This window comes from Apodemus sylvaticus, chromosome 1 (assembly GCF_947179515.1).
Source record: "Apodemus sylvaticus chromosome 1, mApoSyl1.1, whole genome shotgun sequence".
Taxonomy (NCBI): Eukaryota; Metazoa; Chordata; class Mammalia; order Rodentia; family Muridae; genus Apodemus; species Apodemus sylvaticus.
The window spans coordinates 97,014,893-97,031,775 of NC_067472.1; the positions used below are offsets into that span (position 1 = coordinate 97,014,893).

General features: G+C 38.4%; 1 protein-coding gene across 2 annotated transcripts in view; it reads left to right on the top strand.

Moving 5' to 3' along the window:
• The window catches only part of Ric3 (RIC3 acetylcholine receptor chaperone), a 50,210-nt gene that overhangs the window by 11,769 nt on the left and 21,558 nt on the right, over positions 1-16,883 (top strand). For both annotated transcript variants that reach the window (XM_052155192.1, XM_052155201.1), the window contains exons 2-3: positions 15,085-15,311; positions 16,286-16,358. In XM_052155192.1, the coding sequence (XP_052011152.1) occupies positions 15,085-15,311; positions 16,286-16,358 (300 nt within the window). The remainder of the gene's footprint in view (positions 1-15,084; positions 15,312-16,285; positions 16,359-16,883) is intronic.

A 16,883-nucleotide genomic window follows, 5' to 3' on the forward strand; every position in this document is an offset into this window, starting at 1 on the left:
AATGCTTCCATATGTGTTATCTGGCACATACCATATACCTTACCTTGTGTGGTGGTATATAAATGTATGGAGACGGATGTCTTATCATGTCTATTCTTCTTATCAAACATCAGATATCTGCACTGAAAGATATAGGAGATGGGAGCTTTGCAGGAGACTGGTGAGGAAGAATCAGTCCGAGCACATTAAGTCATGTTGAGTTAAGTAATGTTGTTACAACTGCGGTGTTCATGGAGAAGCTTCTGCATCTTAAGGACCTGGCTATTAAGACCGCTCTTAAATTGTGGTTAGGAGACATACAAACACATCTAGTTCTTTATTGATTTGTTTGCCCATTAAGACCTTTCATGAACTTCTCTAATGAGAAATATAAACACATCCAGTTCTTTATTGATTTATTTGTTCAAGAATGAAATGCTACAGATGGTTAATGCTACTCTTAGAAAGCTCTTTTGTTAATAGTGTAAGAGTTTGTTTGTCTCATGAGCAGCAAACAGTAGGGTGGTTATTAACAAGCAAAAGTAAAACTCACCCTGGAAAGCCATTAAAGTTTTAGTGAAATCTAAGTGATATGCCAAAGGAAAACTTAATGATCAAATAAGCCTAAATATGGGCAAAGCTTTCAATTGTTTGGATTGAGTTAAGTTACATTTTATTGAATATTTAAGTACTTTCAGAAGTTGTTACACAGATACTTTCTGCATTGGGAAAATATAAATTTTAATGTCTTTAGTATTTTTATTCAGATTTTTTTTTCTTTTCTTTTTCTTTTTTTCTTTCTTTTTTTTTTTGGTTTTTTTTTTTTTTTCAAGACAGGGTTTTTCTGTGTAGCCCCTGGCTGTACTGGAACTCACTTTGTAGACCAGGCTGGCCTCAAACTCAGAAATCCACCTGCCTCTGCCTCCCCAAGTACTGGGATTAAAGGCGTGCACCACCTGCATAGCCTCATCTGCTTCTTTACAGATTTTTATTATATATTTTATTTGGAGGGGTGAGTAAGAAGGTATGTACCACAATACAGGAGCCAGTTATTTCCTTTCACTATGTGGATCCTGAGGATCAAAACTCAAGCATCAGGTCTGTCAGCAAGGACTTTGTACCCTGATCCATTACTGGCCCTCATCCATTTCTTTTATTTGTGTGTGATGCATGTGTGTAGCATATGTACACATACACATACATATGTACACACACACACATACATACATACACACACACACACACTCACACTCATATGTGTGCAGGTCAGAGGACTTGAGGTGTCTTCTTTGAGACATGGTCTCTGTAGCTGGGTTCCCATCTTATCAAAGGATTACTGGTATTACAATCACAGGCTGTTGAGTCCAGCTTTAGGTGGGTTCTAAGGATCCAAACTCAGACCCTCTTTCTTGTTTGGTAAGTGTTCTTACAGCTAAGCCATCCACAAACCCCATTAAAGCAAATCTTTAAAAAGATCCACAAATCCTATTCATAACATAAAACTTTGCAGTACTAAAAGATTGGGAGTTATCTAAATAGTCTTTATCTGGAGAATAGGTAGATAAACTGAAAGTTTATTTAAGATGCTGGTCAGTAGTATTGGCAAACTAAGCTATACATATCACCATGGCTACATTACTGGGCCAAGGTATTGATCACTCTTAGATTAAAAACGTAAAACAAAACAAACAAAACAGAGGTGGGGAATTGAGTAGTATGGGTATAGTATAGTAGCACGATGCCATATTTTTAAAAAATTAAAAGAAATATTGGAGACAGTCAGCTTATAAGAAAAAGGTTTATTTTTGGCTTTTGGTTTTGGAGCTTCTGGATTGGTTTGGCCTGCTTGTTTTGGGACTGTGATGAGGCAGGAACATATGAAGGGCAAAACCTCTTAACATTAGGATCCAGAAAGCCAAAGAGTGAGCGGGGACCTGGGTTCTCACAATCACCTTTAAAGGCACACCTCCAGTGACCTGAAGACCTGCCATTAGGCCCCCTTAAAGGTCCCATCAGTTCCTAAAAGCAGAACCCTTGATACCAAGGTTTTTAACACACTGGCCTTTGGGAGGTATTTAGGATCCAGAACACAGTAATGGTCTTCGGTGGTCAGGCCTTTAGGTTCTGCTTCACAGCGCTGATTTCTAACCCTGAGCAAACTCACTGACTGCTACTGTCCAAAGCCTTGGTAAAGGGTTTGGACAGTAGCAGTCAGTGAGTTTGCTCAGGGTTAGAAATGGGAAGAATATGGGAAAAGGCCAGTGTCCTTAATGCCAAACTGTTTGTCTTCAGTAGCAAGCACTGTGGCTAAGAAGTGTTAAAATGGTTCAGGTGATATGAAGCCTGGAACCAAAGCAAGAAGAACTCAGAAGAGGGGAGGAGCCATCTCAGTGACAGCCAGGTAGTACTGAGTAAAACACAGCATTGGCTGTTATGTTCTGAGAGTAATGCTTGCACTTTGAGATGTGTAAAATATTTAAGACAAGAAGAAATGAAATTTATGGCAACCAGCTAAGGTTATATATTTAGAGCAAAAATGATTAATATTAAAATGAAAGACATAAATCTGACTAAAAAATGTGGTAGACTGTATGTGGAACAAAACTTATAATTTAAACAAATTTAGGTAACAGTTCAGTGTCATTAAGTACGTGTTGAACCACTGCTACTACCATTTGTTCATGTTATAAAGGTTCAAGCATTCAAGGCAATATTGTATGTATATTTATAAGAGTTATTTTATGTATGTGAGTGTTTGCAATGGGCCAGAAAAGGGTGCTTGATCTCCTAGAACTGGAGTTAGAGATTTATGAGCTGCCTTGGGAGTGCTGGGAACCAAACCCAAGTCCCCTGCAAGAGAAGCAAATGCTCTTGATCATGGTTTGATCACTTACTCAACCATCTCTCAAGCCCGAGAATTACGTGTTTAATGATTACTTAATCATTACAAACCATGATTATGTCAATGAAATGTAAAAGCACACTAATGCAGTCATGTATTAGGTGTTGATATGTTGGTATTATATACACTGTGTGCATGAGACCTGTACCAGCCAACCTGGATAGATAATAACTTGTTAGGTAAATTGGTGAGATGGGGGGGGAGAGAGGGGGGGCAAAGACAGACAGAGAGACAGAGACAGACAGAGAGACAGAAAGAGAGACAGAGCTGGCCAAATAGCAGAAAACAAAGTAGTAGAAACCAAATGAATTAAATGGAAGGGGAATGCAAGAAGTTGAGCCCATGGTGGCTGCATAAAGTATGTTCCCATAAGATTACATTGCTCAGTGATGGCATCACATCTTAATTTGTGTATATACTTTGATGTTCACACAGCCGAGTGGCTAGCACTGCAGTTTCAGGGCATATTCCCATTGTTGAGAGAAATGACTGTATGAACACAGAACTCCGAGAGTTAGAGCAGGAGCCCTGGGTGCTAGGTGTGAACATGTGATGTGTCATTCATACTTTTGCATACCTGAATATTTATATATTTCTCTTAAAAATCACTCTAAGTAGTAGTTTCCACGTGTTATATTGTTGCTGACTTTTAAAACATTTGAAGTTATTCTGTTGTGAGAAACTTGGTTTACCAAGCTCTGGAAGGTGAGGCTTCCCTGTGGAGGCCATTTATCTGTATAAAGAGAAGAATCCCTTCATCTTCCGTGTTCTGATCCCAGTCTATTGACTCAAGTACATCCTTGGTTTTAGAGGTTTTAGGTCAAAGCCAAGGTTTGAGAGAATGAATCTTCAAAGGCTGGGTGTGTAAGGTGAAAATGAATTTCATTTTCAGCTTTGAGGTGATAAACATACAAAAGAAACAGTTGATGTTGGGGATAAGACAAAAAACTTAAGGGAAAAGTCAGGATCATAGCTATATATTTTGGAGACTACAATGAATTCCTTAAGAATGAACACATTTGCAAAAGGAAAAGAAAGAGGGGTTGAGACAGAATCTTGGAGGAATTAACTATTCAAGAGTCAGGGAAGGGCTAAGTTGAATTGACCAGGCAGCCTGGGAGAGTAATGCCCTATACAGATCAAAGTAGGACAGTTTGAGAGTTCACGTTAATATTCATTGAGCGACTAATGTGTGATAGCTGATAGCTACTTTCTTGGGTTGCGGAAAAACTAAGTAAGAGAACTGAGAAAAGCCTGACTTGGTTGAGGCAGTGGGACCCTGCTGCAGTAGCTGCTTATCAGAAAATGTGTTAGGGCTGGGGCTTAGCCTTGTTTAACTTCAGTCTGTGTCTGACATGGTGCCAGGCATGCTGTAAAATGTTCAGGAGTGAACACATGAACTGTTAGAATGAAGAATCCCTATTGGGTTATACAAGTTGTTTTTACCATCTAGCCTATATGCTCCAAATTATTTCTCTACTTTTCAAAACAGCATTATCTAGTTTTTCAATGGCTCTGTGATGTCATGAGTAACCTTTTTCATTCTAAAATAAATTTTAGCAATAACCTTTTGGGTCGGTTCTAACGGACGTGTGTTCAGTTCTTGCCTCCTCAGGACTCACTCCGTGTTGGTTTTGAAACTCCTGCTCTGTTCTTACCCCCATAAGTCTCTCCTGAACTCTATGTACAGAAGAAGGAGAGATGACTCAAGGATTAAGGAACTTGTGGAGTTCTATAGAGATGTCTCCACTCAGACCTTTTGCCTGTTTTGCATTAGGTTGTCTTTTACTATTGAATGTTAAGAATTTAGGAGTAATTTGGATACTAGCTCTTATCAGCTAAATGATTGGTAAGTCTTTCTCCCATTCAGTGGGTTATATTCATTTCCTTGATGGTGTCTTTTATAGGCAAAGTTTATGTCAAAATCACTTTCTTTTTATTATTTTGGTTTTATATTTTATATGTGGTGATATATATATACCTAATCCAGGGTCATAAAGACTTATATCTCTAATTAAAATCTTTTACCTATTATATTTAGGTCTTTCATCTACTTCAGGTTAATTTTAGAATAATGTGAAATACAGGTCCATTTTCTTTATTTTTATACATGACTATGGAATATGATGTGGCTCTCTTTACACATTTGTTAAAAGGCTACCCCCTTCTTCCACTCCTTCTCCTTCCAGATATGTTTATGTATATATATTTTTCCTGAATATACATAGTTATGAGGAATTTAATTTATAAATTAGGTATAGTAAATACATACTAGGAACTAATAATAAAGAAGAACAGTTGTAACAATGCTACAGTAGAACTGGTAGCATTATTACCCTTCGGATTTGTGGCCATTACTCAGTAAAGTAAGGGTCACTTGAGCAGTGGTGCCATAGCCACCCTGATAACTGAGGGATACTAACTGATTAGCTATTCCTCATGGGTGCTATAGATATAGGGATCATTTATGTACTAGGCTGGATGAGGGGAGGTAGCATAGTGTTTATCATACTACTCAGAATGGTATGTATTTTTTAACTTCTGAATTGCTTATTTTGGAATTTTCCAATTAATATTTTAGATCATGGCTGTCTGTGGTAACTGGACTTATGGAAAGTGAGACCATGTATAAAGGAAGTAGACTGCTATACTTTGGTTTCTGTTACTGTCTAAAATGGCCAGTAGTCAGAATATCATGTGGTGTTCCATCTCAAACATATGCCGTACCTGAAAACAAATCTGAAACTAGTCTTTAACCATGTGGGTTTTTTGTTTTGTTTTTGTTTTTTGAAACAGTCTCACTGCACAGCTCACCCACAGTGGCAGGTCAGACTCCCTGGGACTCTCGATCCCCTGCCTCTGTGAGTGCTGAGATTATAGGTATATCCACACCCAGCTTTTAATCAGTTTATTCTTCCAATCCTTTCAGTGGCCTTTTCTGTCCTCTGACTTTTATGACATTGGTTTGCTTTTGTCTTTGATCATTCAGTCTCCCCTTTGCCCCATTCCCATATGTGTGAGGATACATGTTCCTCCAGGCTTTGGGAGGTTGAGAAGAATTCATCCAGTTTTCCAACTTTGCCACTTGGGTTGAGCAGAGTTACTGCTCAATCTGACTGCAGTCAAATAACATTTCTAGCTGTATTTCACCAATGTCTGGATGCAAGTGAGCTCAGCTTCCCCCTAACCATGAGTCCTCAGTCCTTCATTATCTTCTCCTAGGAAGCTAAATCTTTCCCAATCTCTGCTATGTTTGATATTAAATGCTTCTGCTAATTACATGGTGATAGTCTTGGGCCTATCTTTCCTTTTTTACAGCTCTGGCATTCACCTCTGGCTCTTGAACCTCACTGCTAACTTACTGTAATGCCTCTCTGCTGTTTCTTCCAAATCCTACTTTCTCTTTTATTGGGTCCTGTATTCAACTGCTAGATTAATTCCGCTCAAGTACTTTTCTCATTAAGTCAGTTTCCTAATATAAGATCCAGGGTATATGCACAGTAGTATGCAAAGTCTTCCAGTCTCTACCACCCTTTCCTTAACTCCTGTTACTACTTAATGGTGCCAGCCTCACCTGGCCGTGTTTCTGTGTTCTTAGTCTTTCATTTCCTTTAGCAGTTGACCCTATTTACTGGCACTTTCTTCTTTTTGAAATGTTTATATCGTAGTGTTTAAAGGTGGAATCTCTGTAGGAATGGAAACCATGGTGATAACCTTGTTTGTTGTCTGTCTTTGTTGAACATGGTGCCCTTTATCTTTATCAACATGTTCCACGAGGGAACTTCATTTCTATTTTCTATGGCTCCTTTCCTTTCTTCCTCAGTAGACTCTTGAACAAAGTACATGTCTAATAAGTCTTCATGGCCAAGAGATCTTAACAGCATCATTAGTCTGCAGTTTAAAATAATGTAAAGCAATAGTTTTATCTCATCTGATTTAAATTTTATGTCACTTTTAAAGGCCTGTTAGAACAGTAAAAAAAGTTTAAAAATATGTTGCTACATACATGAAATCAATTTTATTTGTATCAAGAGAAAGACTGCTTTTTAAAAAATATATCTTAACATTTTTTTAAATAATTTTGGGATAGACATTTTTAACTAAATGAAAACCATTATCAATATAGAAAGTTAAAATCATAATAATAGTTTTCTTAGCTTTAAATAAATAACAAGGATATTTGGATGGATAACTAATATAATAGTAAAATATCATATATAATAATATATTAGTAGTTTTAGTCTACAGAAAAAAACTTTTTTTTGCCTTCTTTTTTATTCGATGTATTCTTTATTTACATTTCAAATGATTTCCCATTTTCTGGGTCCCCACTCCCCGCAATTCCCATAAGCCCACTTCCCTCCCCCTGTTCCTCCATCAACTCCTTCCCACTCCCCTGTTCTGGAATTCCCCTATACTGTTGCATTGAGTCTTTCCAGAACCAAGAGCCACTCCTCTGGTCTTTTTGGACATCATTTAATATGTGGATTATTTCTTCGGTATTCCAAGTTTCTAGGTTTATTATCCACTTATCAGTGAGTGCATATCATGACTGATCGTTTGAGACTGGGTTACCTCACTTAGTATGATGTTCTCCAGCTCCATCCATTTGTCTACAAATTTCATGAATTCATTGTTTCTAATAGCTGAATAGTACTCCATTGTGTAAAATATACCACATTTTTTGTATCCATTCCTTTGTTGAGGGACACCTGGGTTGTTTCCAGCTTCTGGCTACTACAAATAGGGCTGCTATGAACATAGTGGAGCATGTGTCCTTATTACATGCTGGGGAATCCTCTGGGTATATGCCCAGGAGTGGTATAGCAGGGTCCTCCGGAAGTGCCATGCCCAGTTTTCTGAGGAACCGCCAGAATGATTTCCAAAGTGGTTGCACTGTCTTACAATCCCACCAGCAGTGGAGGAGTGTTCCTCTTCACATCCTCGCCAGCACCTGCTGTCTCCTAAGTTTTTGACCTTAGCCATTCTGACTGCTGTGAGGTGAAATCTCAGGGTTCAAAATCCCAACCCAGTTCTTCATAGAGCTAGAAAGAGCAATTCTCAAATTCATCTGGAATAACAAAAAACCCAGGATAGCTAAAACTTTTCTCAACAGTAAAATAACTTCAGGGGGATTCAGTATCCCAGACCTCAAACTTTACTACAGAGTAATTGTGATAAAAACTGCATGGTGTTGGTACAATGTCAGGCAAGCGGATCAATGGAATAGGATTGAAGACCCAGAAATGAACCCACACACCTATATGGTCACTTGATCTTTGACAAAGGAGCTGAAAGCATCCAGTGGAAAAAAGATAGTCTTTTCAACAAATGGTGCTGGTTCAATTGGAGGTCAGCATACAGAAGAATGTGAATCGATCCATTCTTATCTCCTTGTACTAAACTCAACTCCAAATGGATCAAGGACCTCCACATAAAACCTGACACACTGAAACTAATAGAAAAGAAACTTGGGAAGGCCCTTGAGGACATGGGCACAGGGGAAAAGTTCCTGAATAGAACACCAATAGCTTATGCTCTAAGATCAAGAATTGACAAATGGGACCTCATAAAACTACAAAGTTTCTGTAAGGCAAAGGACACTGTCAAAAGGACAAAACGTCAACCAACAGATTGGGAAAGGATCTTCACCAACCCTAAATCTGACAGATGGCTAATATCTAATATATACAGAGAACTCAAGAAGGTAGAACCCAGAGAACCAAATAACCCCATTAAAAAGTGGGGTACCGAACTAAGCAAAGATTTTTCACATGAAGAACTTCGGAGGGCTGAGAAACACCTTAAGAAATATTCAACATCATTAATCATTAGGGAAATGCAAATCAAAACAACCTTGAGATTTCACCTCACACCAGTCAGAAAAAAACATTTTATTGTGCTTTGGCATGCTATAGTTTACCTATACAAATTTAAGAGAAAAATCTCAGTTTAATTTAAAAGTAAAATGTCTACAAATTTTATTTTGTATTGAATTAGCACAAGAAAAATTTGAAACAACAGTAAAAGGATTAAAAGGATAGCAAGAGAAAAAAAAACAGTTTATAAGAAAGGAAAGCTGGTCTGCCTAAATACAGGAGATCAAACTATAAATTAAAATATTGATTATTTATCAAGATCATCCAGGATCTAGGAGAATGTGTATGGATACATACTGCTGTGTGTAAACCCATATAGTCTTTTATGGAGTGAAATTAGAGAATACTTGTTAAATTTAAACATGTCATACTCCTTGACCCAGGAATACAACTTGAAATCTCTCATAGAGAAATACTTAACACATGCAGGCAAGGATGTGAAAATAAAAAAGGACATTTGATCCTTCAAAAATGTAATATGTATTGATATGTTTAAAAATATTTGAAAGAGGGCACTGGAGAGATGGCTAAGTGGTTAAGAACACTGCTCTTCCAGACATGATATCATGAGTTCAATTTCCAGCAACCACATGGTGGCTCGCAACCCATCAAATGGGGTCAACTGCTGAAGGAAATGAAAGACTAAGAACACAGAAACACGGCCAGGTGAGGCTGGCACCATTAAGTAGTAACAGGAGTTAAGGAAAGGGTGGTAGAGACTGGAAGACTTTGCATACTACTGTGCATATACCCTGGATCTTATATTAGGAAACTGACTTAATGAGACAGGTACTTGAGCGGAATTAATCTAGTAGTTGAATACAGGACCCAATAAAAGAGAAAGTAGGATTTGGAAGAAACAGCAGAGAGGCATTACAGCAAGTTAGCAGTGAGGTTCAAGAGCCAGAGGTGAATGCCAGAGCTGTAAAAAAGGAAAGATAGGCCCAAGACTATCACCATGTAATTAGCAGAAGCATTTAATATCAAACATAGCAGATGGGCTCTGAAATGGGATCTGATGCCCTCTTCTGATGTGTCTGAAGATAGCTACAATGTACTCATATACAGAAAATAAATTAATAATTATTTAAAAAATATTTGAAAGAACAGGTTACTAGGTAACATTGGAGAATTGGCTACAGGTATGGTAGCCAATTGAGAAGAGAATTTTGTTACATATTCCTGTATTGTTTGAAATCTTATAATGAATAAAAAGCAATAAAATAATATATTCAAATTTAAAGCATCTAAGCAACAAAATTTCATTTTGATAAGTAGCTAAAGGTTCTTAACACAGCAATTCAAATCCTTGAATGCTAATGCTATATTAGAATGAATAAAAAAAATAAGTAAATAAAATACTAATTGGTAGAAATTATGTACATATAGTAAGTCTAAGAAAGACAAAAATCCTGAAAGCTAAAAATTAGAGTTAAGGATTTAGCAAATATATACAAGAGCTGTTTTTTTTTTTTTTTTCCTGATAGAAAACTCCTGGGAAAGCTAAAGACAATGTAAATACTCAGAATTAGTAATGAAGTAATTTGAAAAAATGTAGAGAAAAATTACATAACCTTTGAGCTACTTTTATATGTTTTGATGAAATGTATATAATATTTTAAGAAAGAATACATTTATAAAACTGATATTTTTAAATATAAAAATTAAAACTTAACCAAGAAGTATAGTTTATTAAAAGTGCTAGGATCTAGTAAAACAAAATATTTTTCAAACCTTTAAGGAACAGACATAGCTCATAAAATTATTGGGACAAGAGGTTAATGGAAGCATTTAAGATCATTTTTGTGTTTGATATCATTTTAAACTTAGTTGTGTATGTATGCACATGAAAGAGAGGGAGGGGGCAGAGATAGAAATAGAGGCAGAGAGACAGAGAAACAAAAGAGCAAGGAAGAGGGCTGGGAGGTGGGGCTCCCATGTCACAGCAAGTATGAAAGGCCAGAGGAAACTATGTGGTGTCAATTATCTCCTTACTTCTTTGCCATGGGCTCTGGGGTGGGGGTGGGGGAGGGTAAATCTCAGTGGCTAGGCAGTCACTTTATAGTACAGGTTGGCCTGGAACTCACTATGGTATCCAGGCTGCTCTCAAGCTCATGGCAATCTTTCTGCCTTGGCCTCTCAGATTTCGGAATTACAGATGTAAGGCACCTTTCTTGGGTTGACCCACTCCGGAGATGAAGGGTTTCTTCCATAGCTTCCATGGCACCCAAAGTCAGTATTGAGAGGGGAAGGAAGATTATTGAAAGGAATCACCGGTAACAAAGGATAGCAGAAGGCAGCATCCATGCCCTGTAGCTAATGATCTAACTTCCTTGTTTCCCTTCCTTCCACCTAAGGACAGAGTCCACTTAAAGATAGCTCTCAGTTCATAGCACTTCATGGTCTGTTTTTCAAGTACAAAGATTTTTTTTTTTAGGCCATATATATATTTGAGTATGCCTGTGCACATGTGTGTGGAGTGTGTGGATACATATTTAGAGGGCATTGGAAGCCTCAGCTGTCTTTCTTTGGACTCGCTTTATCTATCTATCTATCTATCTATCTATCTATCTATCTATCTATCTATCTATCTATCTATCTGTCTGTCTATCCCTCTTTCCTTCTCTCTGAGATAAGATACTTGACTGACCTAGAATATGCCAAGTAGGCTTAGCTGGCTGGCCATGAAGTTCCAGGGACTCTCCTGTCACTTCCCTATCACTAGGATTACAAATGCATATCACCATGCCTGGCTTTTAAATATAGGTTTTGGGGATCAAACTCCAGCCCTCAAGCTTACAAAGCAAGCACTTTACCTCCTGAGCCTCAAGCCACATGCCCTTCTCTTTCTCGGGTCACATGCACTTTCTCTGATCACTTTATTTTAAGCCTTTATACTTTTGTATTTGCTTGAAAGAAATGCAAAGTAATTATATGTGTGCTCAACTTACATGATATTGCCATTCATAGCAAGAAATGGCAATGCCATATTGCTGCTATTGGGTGTTGAGCCCGAGAAGCTCCAACATAGATACTCTCACACTGGGTGTAGCCAGGATCTTATAAAGCAAAAGGGCATCTACTAAGAAAAGATACTTATAAGCCCAGTGTGTAGGTGGACTTTTTAAGATAGTCAACGTTTAAGTGCCTTAGCTCTGTGTGTCTGTGTGGTTTTTGTTTTGTGGCTTTTAAAGTTACATTATTCAAATGATGTTATTGATATCTAAGTTTAAAAGATTAAGCAAAAATACTTTGACACACATTTGGGGGGGACTAGTACTAGGGATCTGCCTTGGAGCCTTGTGCATGGTAGAAGCTGCTTTGCCAAATGAACTGCATCCCTAGCCCTGACTTTTTGTCTAAAGGATTTTTATTCAAAGGTGTCTTATTAGGTAAGTGGTGCATATTTACAGATAAGAAAAGAGTACTTTTAAGATGAAGGCATAGGTCAAAAAAAGGTCAAAATAGTTCTTACTGTATAGTAAGGGTTGAGGAATGTGCTTTTATTATAAGTGTGCTCCACAAACCTGCTTGTAAGATTTTCTCAGAAAAATAAAGTTCAGAGATGAGAAAGGAACAGTGTTAAAGATAATTTAAAGTTTGGGACTTAAGCACGATTATTAGTTCTGCCTTCTGTCTATCACTATCTCTCTTTCTGTCCCCCAATTTTATTTTGCTTTTTTGTTTGTTTTTGAGACTGTAATTCCTGTAACCCAAGCTAGTTATTTACCCAAGGATGACTTTGAATTCCTCCTCCTCCTCTTTCTTCTACCTCCCTGGTGCTGGAATTAAAGGGATATATGACCATAGCTCATTAGCTTGTTTAACACTCTTATTTGAGAAATCTCTTAGAAGAGTAAATATTTTTTCTATGCAGGCCATCTTCATAGTGGTTTTTTTTTTTTTTTTAGTTTAGTCAAAGTTCCTGACTCTCAGCTAGCAAGAAAGGCAAAGCAGACTGGGAGTCTTTGAGGCATCCTTTGCCTTCCTGTCTCCTTCCTTTGCTCTGCCTTTCTATCTTGTCTCTGTTTGCTTGTTTCAGTGCTGGGGATTTAATCTAGAGCTTTGGGTACAGCAGACCAGCTCTTTACCAATGAGCTGTTGCATATCCTCAGTTCCCTTTCCCACTCTTGAGACAGGATCTTGCTATGTTGCCCAGGTCAGCCTTACCCACAATCCTCTGCCTCATCCTCCAAGTCCTGTATTGATAGGTATGTGCTACCAGTCTGTCTGTAGACTCTTCTTGCAATGTAATTTCTAAAAACATGAAGTCTGTATAAAATACATCAATTCAATTTCAGTTTTTCATTTCCAGTTATGGAGGTCAGTTGCTTGAAGTACATTGCTACATCATCACAGTGAGCATATCATCACAGATCTGTAGTGTGTAAGTCAGCCTACCTACATACTTGTACATACTTGACAATTTCTCCCAGATTTAACCACCAGACGGGGACCAATGAATCATCCAGCCTATATATAATATCTCAGAGGACAGGCAAGCCATTTAGCAGGGTGGCTGTGTGTTTGCACTCTTACTTCAGTGAACAAAAATTCTTGCTTTCCCATACCTTGACCCACTTTTGCTACTTTCCACCATCCTCTTGGGTAGAAAGTCCTATCTCACTAATTGAGCATTTGGTTATTGTTGTAGTTTGCATACCCATTAGTACTGATAACTCACCACTGACCTGTAACTGTCTTACTTTGAGTTTCATCATTTTATGTGTTGGCAGCCACTTAAGCTTCTCCTTCTGTAAGTTCCTTCTTCATGTCTTTGGTTCCTTTTGCTGTGAATTTTATGTGATGTCATTAAGTGGCAGGTTCTTCTATTTTCTAGATATATGGTCCTTTATCAGTTTTACATGTCAGAGTTTTTTCCTTGATTTCATTCTTCCTGATTCTGTTTATGGTCTTCTGTATTGAATGGAAATCCTTAATTTTGTTGAAGTCAAATCCAGCAAATTTGTACTTTTAGAATTTCTTTAAAGTCTTTCTGTTCTCTGGTGGTCTATACTTTAGTGTGTTACCCCTATTAGAGATGGTTCAGTAGTTATGAGCACTGGCTTCCCTCCCAAAGGTTCTGAGTTCCATTCCCAGCATTTTATGCATGTAGATGAATATGTAGAGTATATATACATACATACATACATACATACATACATACATACATACATACATACATAGAGGAAGAGGAGAAAAGGAAGAAGAAAGAGGAGAAGGAATAGAAGAAGTGTTATTTAGAGTGTTTCCCCACTGGTTTTTCAAGCACATTTCTGCCTATGGCCCTTTGAAGACTTTGTCTCCCATTGTGTTTGTTGTATTAACTCTTGGCTGCTCTTAGTGCAGTTTTAAAATGCAAAACAATGGATGATAAACCTCCTCTTCTCTCAGTTCTTCCAAGGTTGGGCCTTTGACCCTGTTTCTACTCTGAATCCTGGAGGCTGAGCTGTAGCTAATTCAAAAAGGGATGCTTGCCTGCTCCCCGAGCTGTGTACTCAATCTTCCTCCAAGGAATTTGGAATTAGGGCCAGTCGTAGCTATTTTCTTGAAGGAGTTGCAAATTGAGAGGTTTGGAATGACTGTCTTCCACTATAGGCATGAAGAAATTAGAGAAGTTATCTGAAGAAGGAGATTGAAGATGTGAGCAAAGAAACAAAGGGAAAAGGCTATAGTCCCATAGAGAGGAGAGAGTTTGAGTTAGATTGTGAAAGTAGCCAGCCTGAATCCTGATGGCTTTCCAGTTTCTGGTTCTGTTCTCTCCTGAGAACATTACATTTCCTTTTGTATTAGATAGGGGTGGCTAACCACTGTAACCGATAGACTCCAATGTATATAATGGCCCCCACACCATAGAAGCTTGTTTCTCGCTTACACAAACAGGAGCAGATGGCTCCAAGTTATCAGGGTAGCAGCAGTGGAGGCCTGTGCCACAGTGAGGAACCAAGGCTAATGGAGGCTCTGCCATTTCCAACATATGACTTTCAAGGTCTCCCTGGACATTAGTATTCATCCTACAGAAGGAAAATGATCATGTAGTTGAGTCTATTGGAAGCTTTATAGGCCAAGTTCCTTTGTCTAGAACTCTGTCACAGGGCCACATTTAACTCTACAGGAGGCTGGAAAATGTAGTTTAGCTATGGATCCAGAAGGAAAAGGAAATGTGTTTAGTGAGCAAATAGAGTTTATCACATTGTATCCTTGTGAAGCCATCTTTCTAATTAAATTCCTGGGGTTTTTCCTAAACATGTTTAAGTTGCTTCTATTATTTGAACTTCAATGCATATTTAAAACGGAAGAGATAAAAACAATTAATTTTCTCAGGAAAATTGGGCCGATTTCCACCTATGATGCATCACCACTCGGCACCCTCAGATGGTCAGACACCAGGGGCTCGTTTCCAGAGGTCTCACCTTGCAGAGGCCTTTGCAAAGGCCAAGGGAGCAGGTGGAGGAGCTGGCGGAGGGGGCAGTGGAAGAGGACTGATGGGCCAGATCATTCCAATCTATGGCTTTGGGATTTTTTTGTACATACTGTACATTTTGTTTAAGGTAAGTGAAATTGTCTTATATGTATGAGATATATGTATATCTTATAGCAGTGAAAATCTAATGTTATTGTAATAAAGTCATTGCCTCTGGTAAATCCCTGCAAGGGTCACACAACCTTTTCAAATCCATCATTTCTTTGAAAGCCTCATTGTCTTCTTGTAGACTTGTTAAGATTACCATCATCTCAGTTTTACAGAAAGAAATCTTAGAATAGGTTTACAATTAAAATTTAAGTCAAAGATTTGAACTTAGATCTTCTAGTTCATAATCCAATCAGCACTATAATTCAAAGAAAAAGAACAAAAGCCTAGGCATCTTTGCAAGCTGATAGGTCATTAAGATGCTCCAAGAAGCTGCTTGTTCATAGGATGGGCACCAAGGTTTTCAAGTAGCCACTGTGAGGCCGTATTTAATGGTGCCAGGGTGTGAGATACCGTGCCTGGTGTCATTTCTGTAATTCTGTCCTGTCCAGACACTAAGCCCAACATTTTCTGACTGTGGGAAGTCATGCTGGGTCTTTTAAGGGAGACCCCCAAATAAGTTCCACTTCTAGGCAAGTTTTGTAGGTTATAGGCTTATTCTGTATGTTGAGGTATAGAAGCCTCACCTTGCATTCATGCCTCAGTAAAGTGAAGGGAGTTTAGTTTCTTCTCGCCCAGGAATTCCGCAGGCAGTCTGAGTGGAGAGGAGAATGTCCCCAGGGGCCTGCATCACCTGCCACTGGATGACATGGGTATAGCAGGTGACTGACAGAACTTTGTTTTCGTGCTTTGATCTTTGCTTCAATCATTTTTTTACCATCTTGACTCTTTCAGTGCCTTTAAAAAAAGACATTTCTCAAATGTTATACTTGGTTTGATTTCTGACTTAATTTTTGTCTCCCAGCTTCTTTTGTTTTTTCATTTAACATGAGGTGTTCCGTGACTTTGAGGTTCTGAGCTGCTGTTGATGTGCTGTGCCTCCTTCATCCTCAGCTTTCAAAGGGGAAAACTACGGACGATCGGAACTGCTCCACTGCCCCACCCGGAAACACCCACAGGAAGATTAGTAAGTGCTCCCTCCTGTCCTGTCTTCAGTGGCAGTGAGTTGCAGTGGGATACAACCAGGGGAGGAGTCTGTGGGTATGTCCCAGAGGCATTTCTCAAATGTTGTGTATGCATGTTGGACCTTAAAGGGCCAATGCTGCTTGTGCTTTAGCACAAGGCTGCTAGTTCAGTGTGGAAATTAACCGTCAACATTTGTCTTAGTTACTTCTTACTTACAGACTGCAAAATATTTGGAGCAAATATGTTTATTTCACAGAGGAAAACTGAGGGAGAAATTGCATCATTGTCACATTCCACTATTAGCTCTTGACCCTCTGGAGTCTTGAGCCCAACCAGATTACTCTGTGCTGTCACAGTCCTTTGTTTTAAGAATTTATAGATTAGAATGATTCTGGGAAAAGTAATCTGTGGGGTAAAGCACTTGCTAAGCATGAAGACCTAAGTTAAAATCTTCAGCACTCCTGTAAAAAGCCAGTACTGTAACTCCAGTGCTGGTAAGAGGACACTGGAATCCTTAGATCCCCTA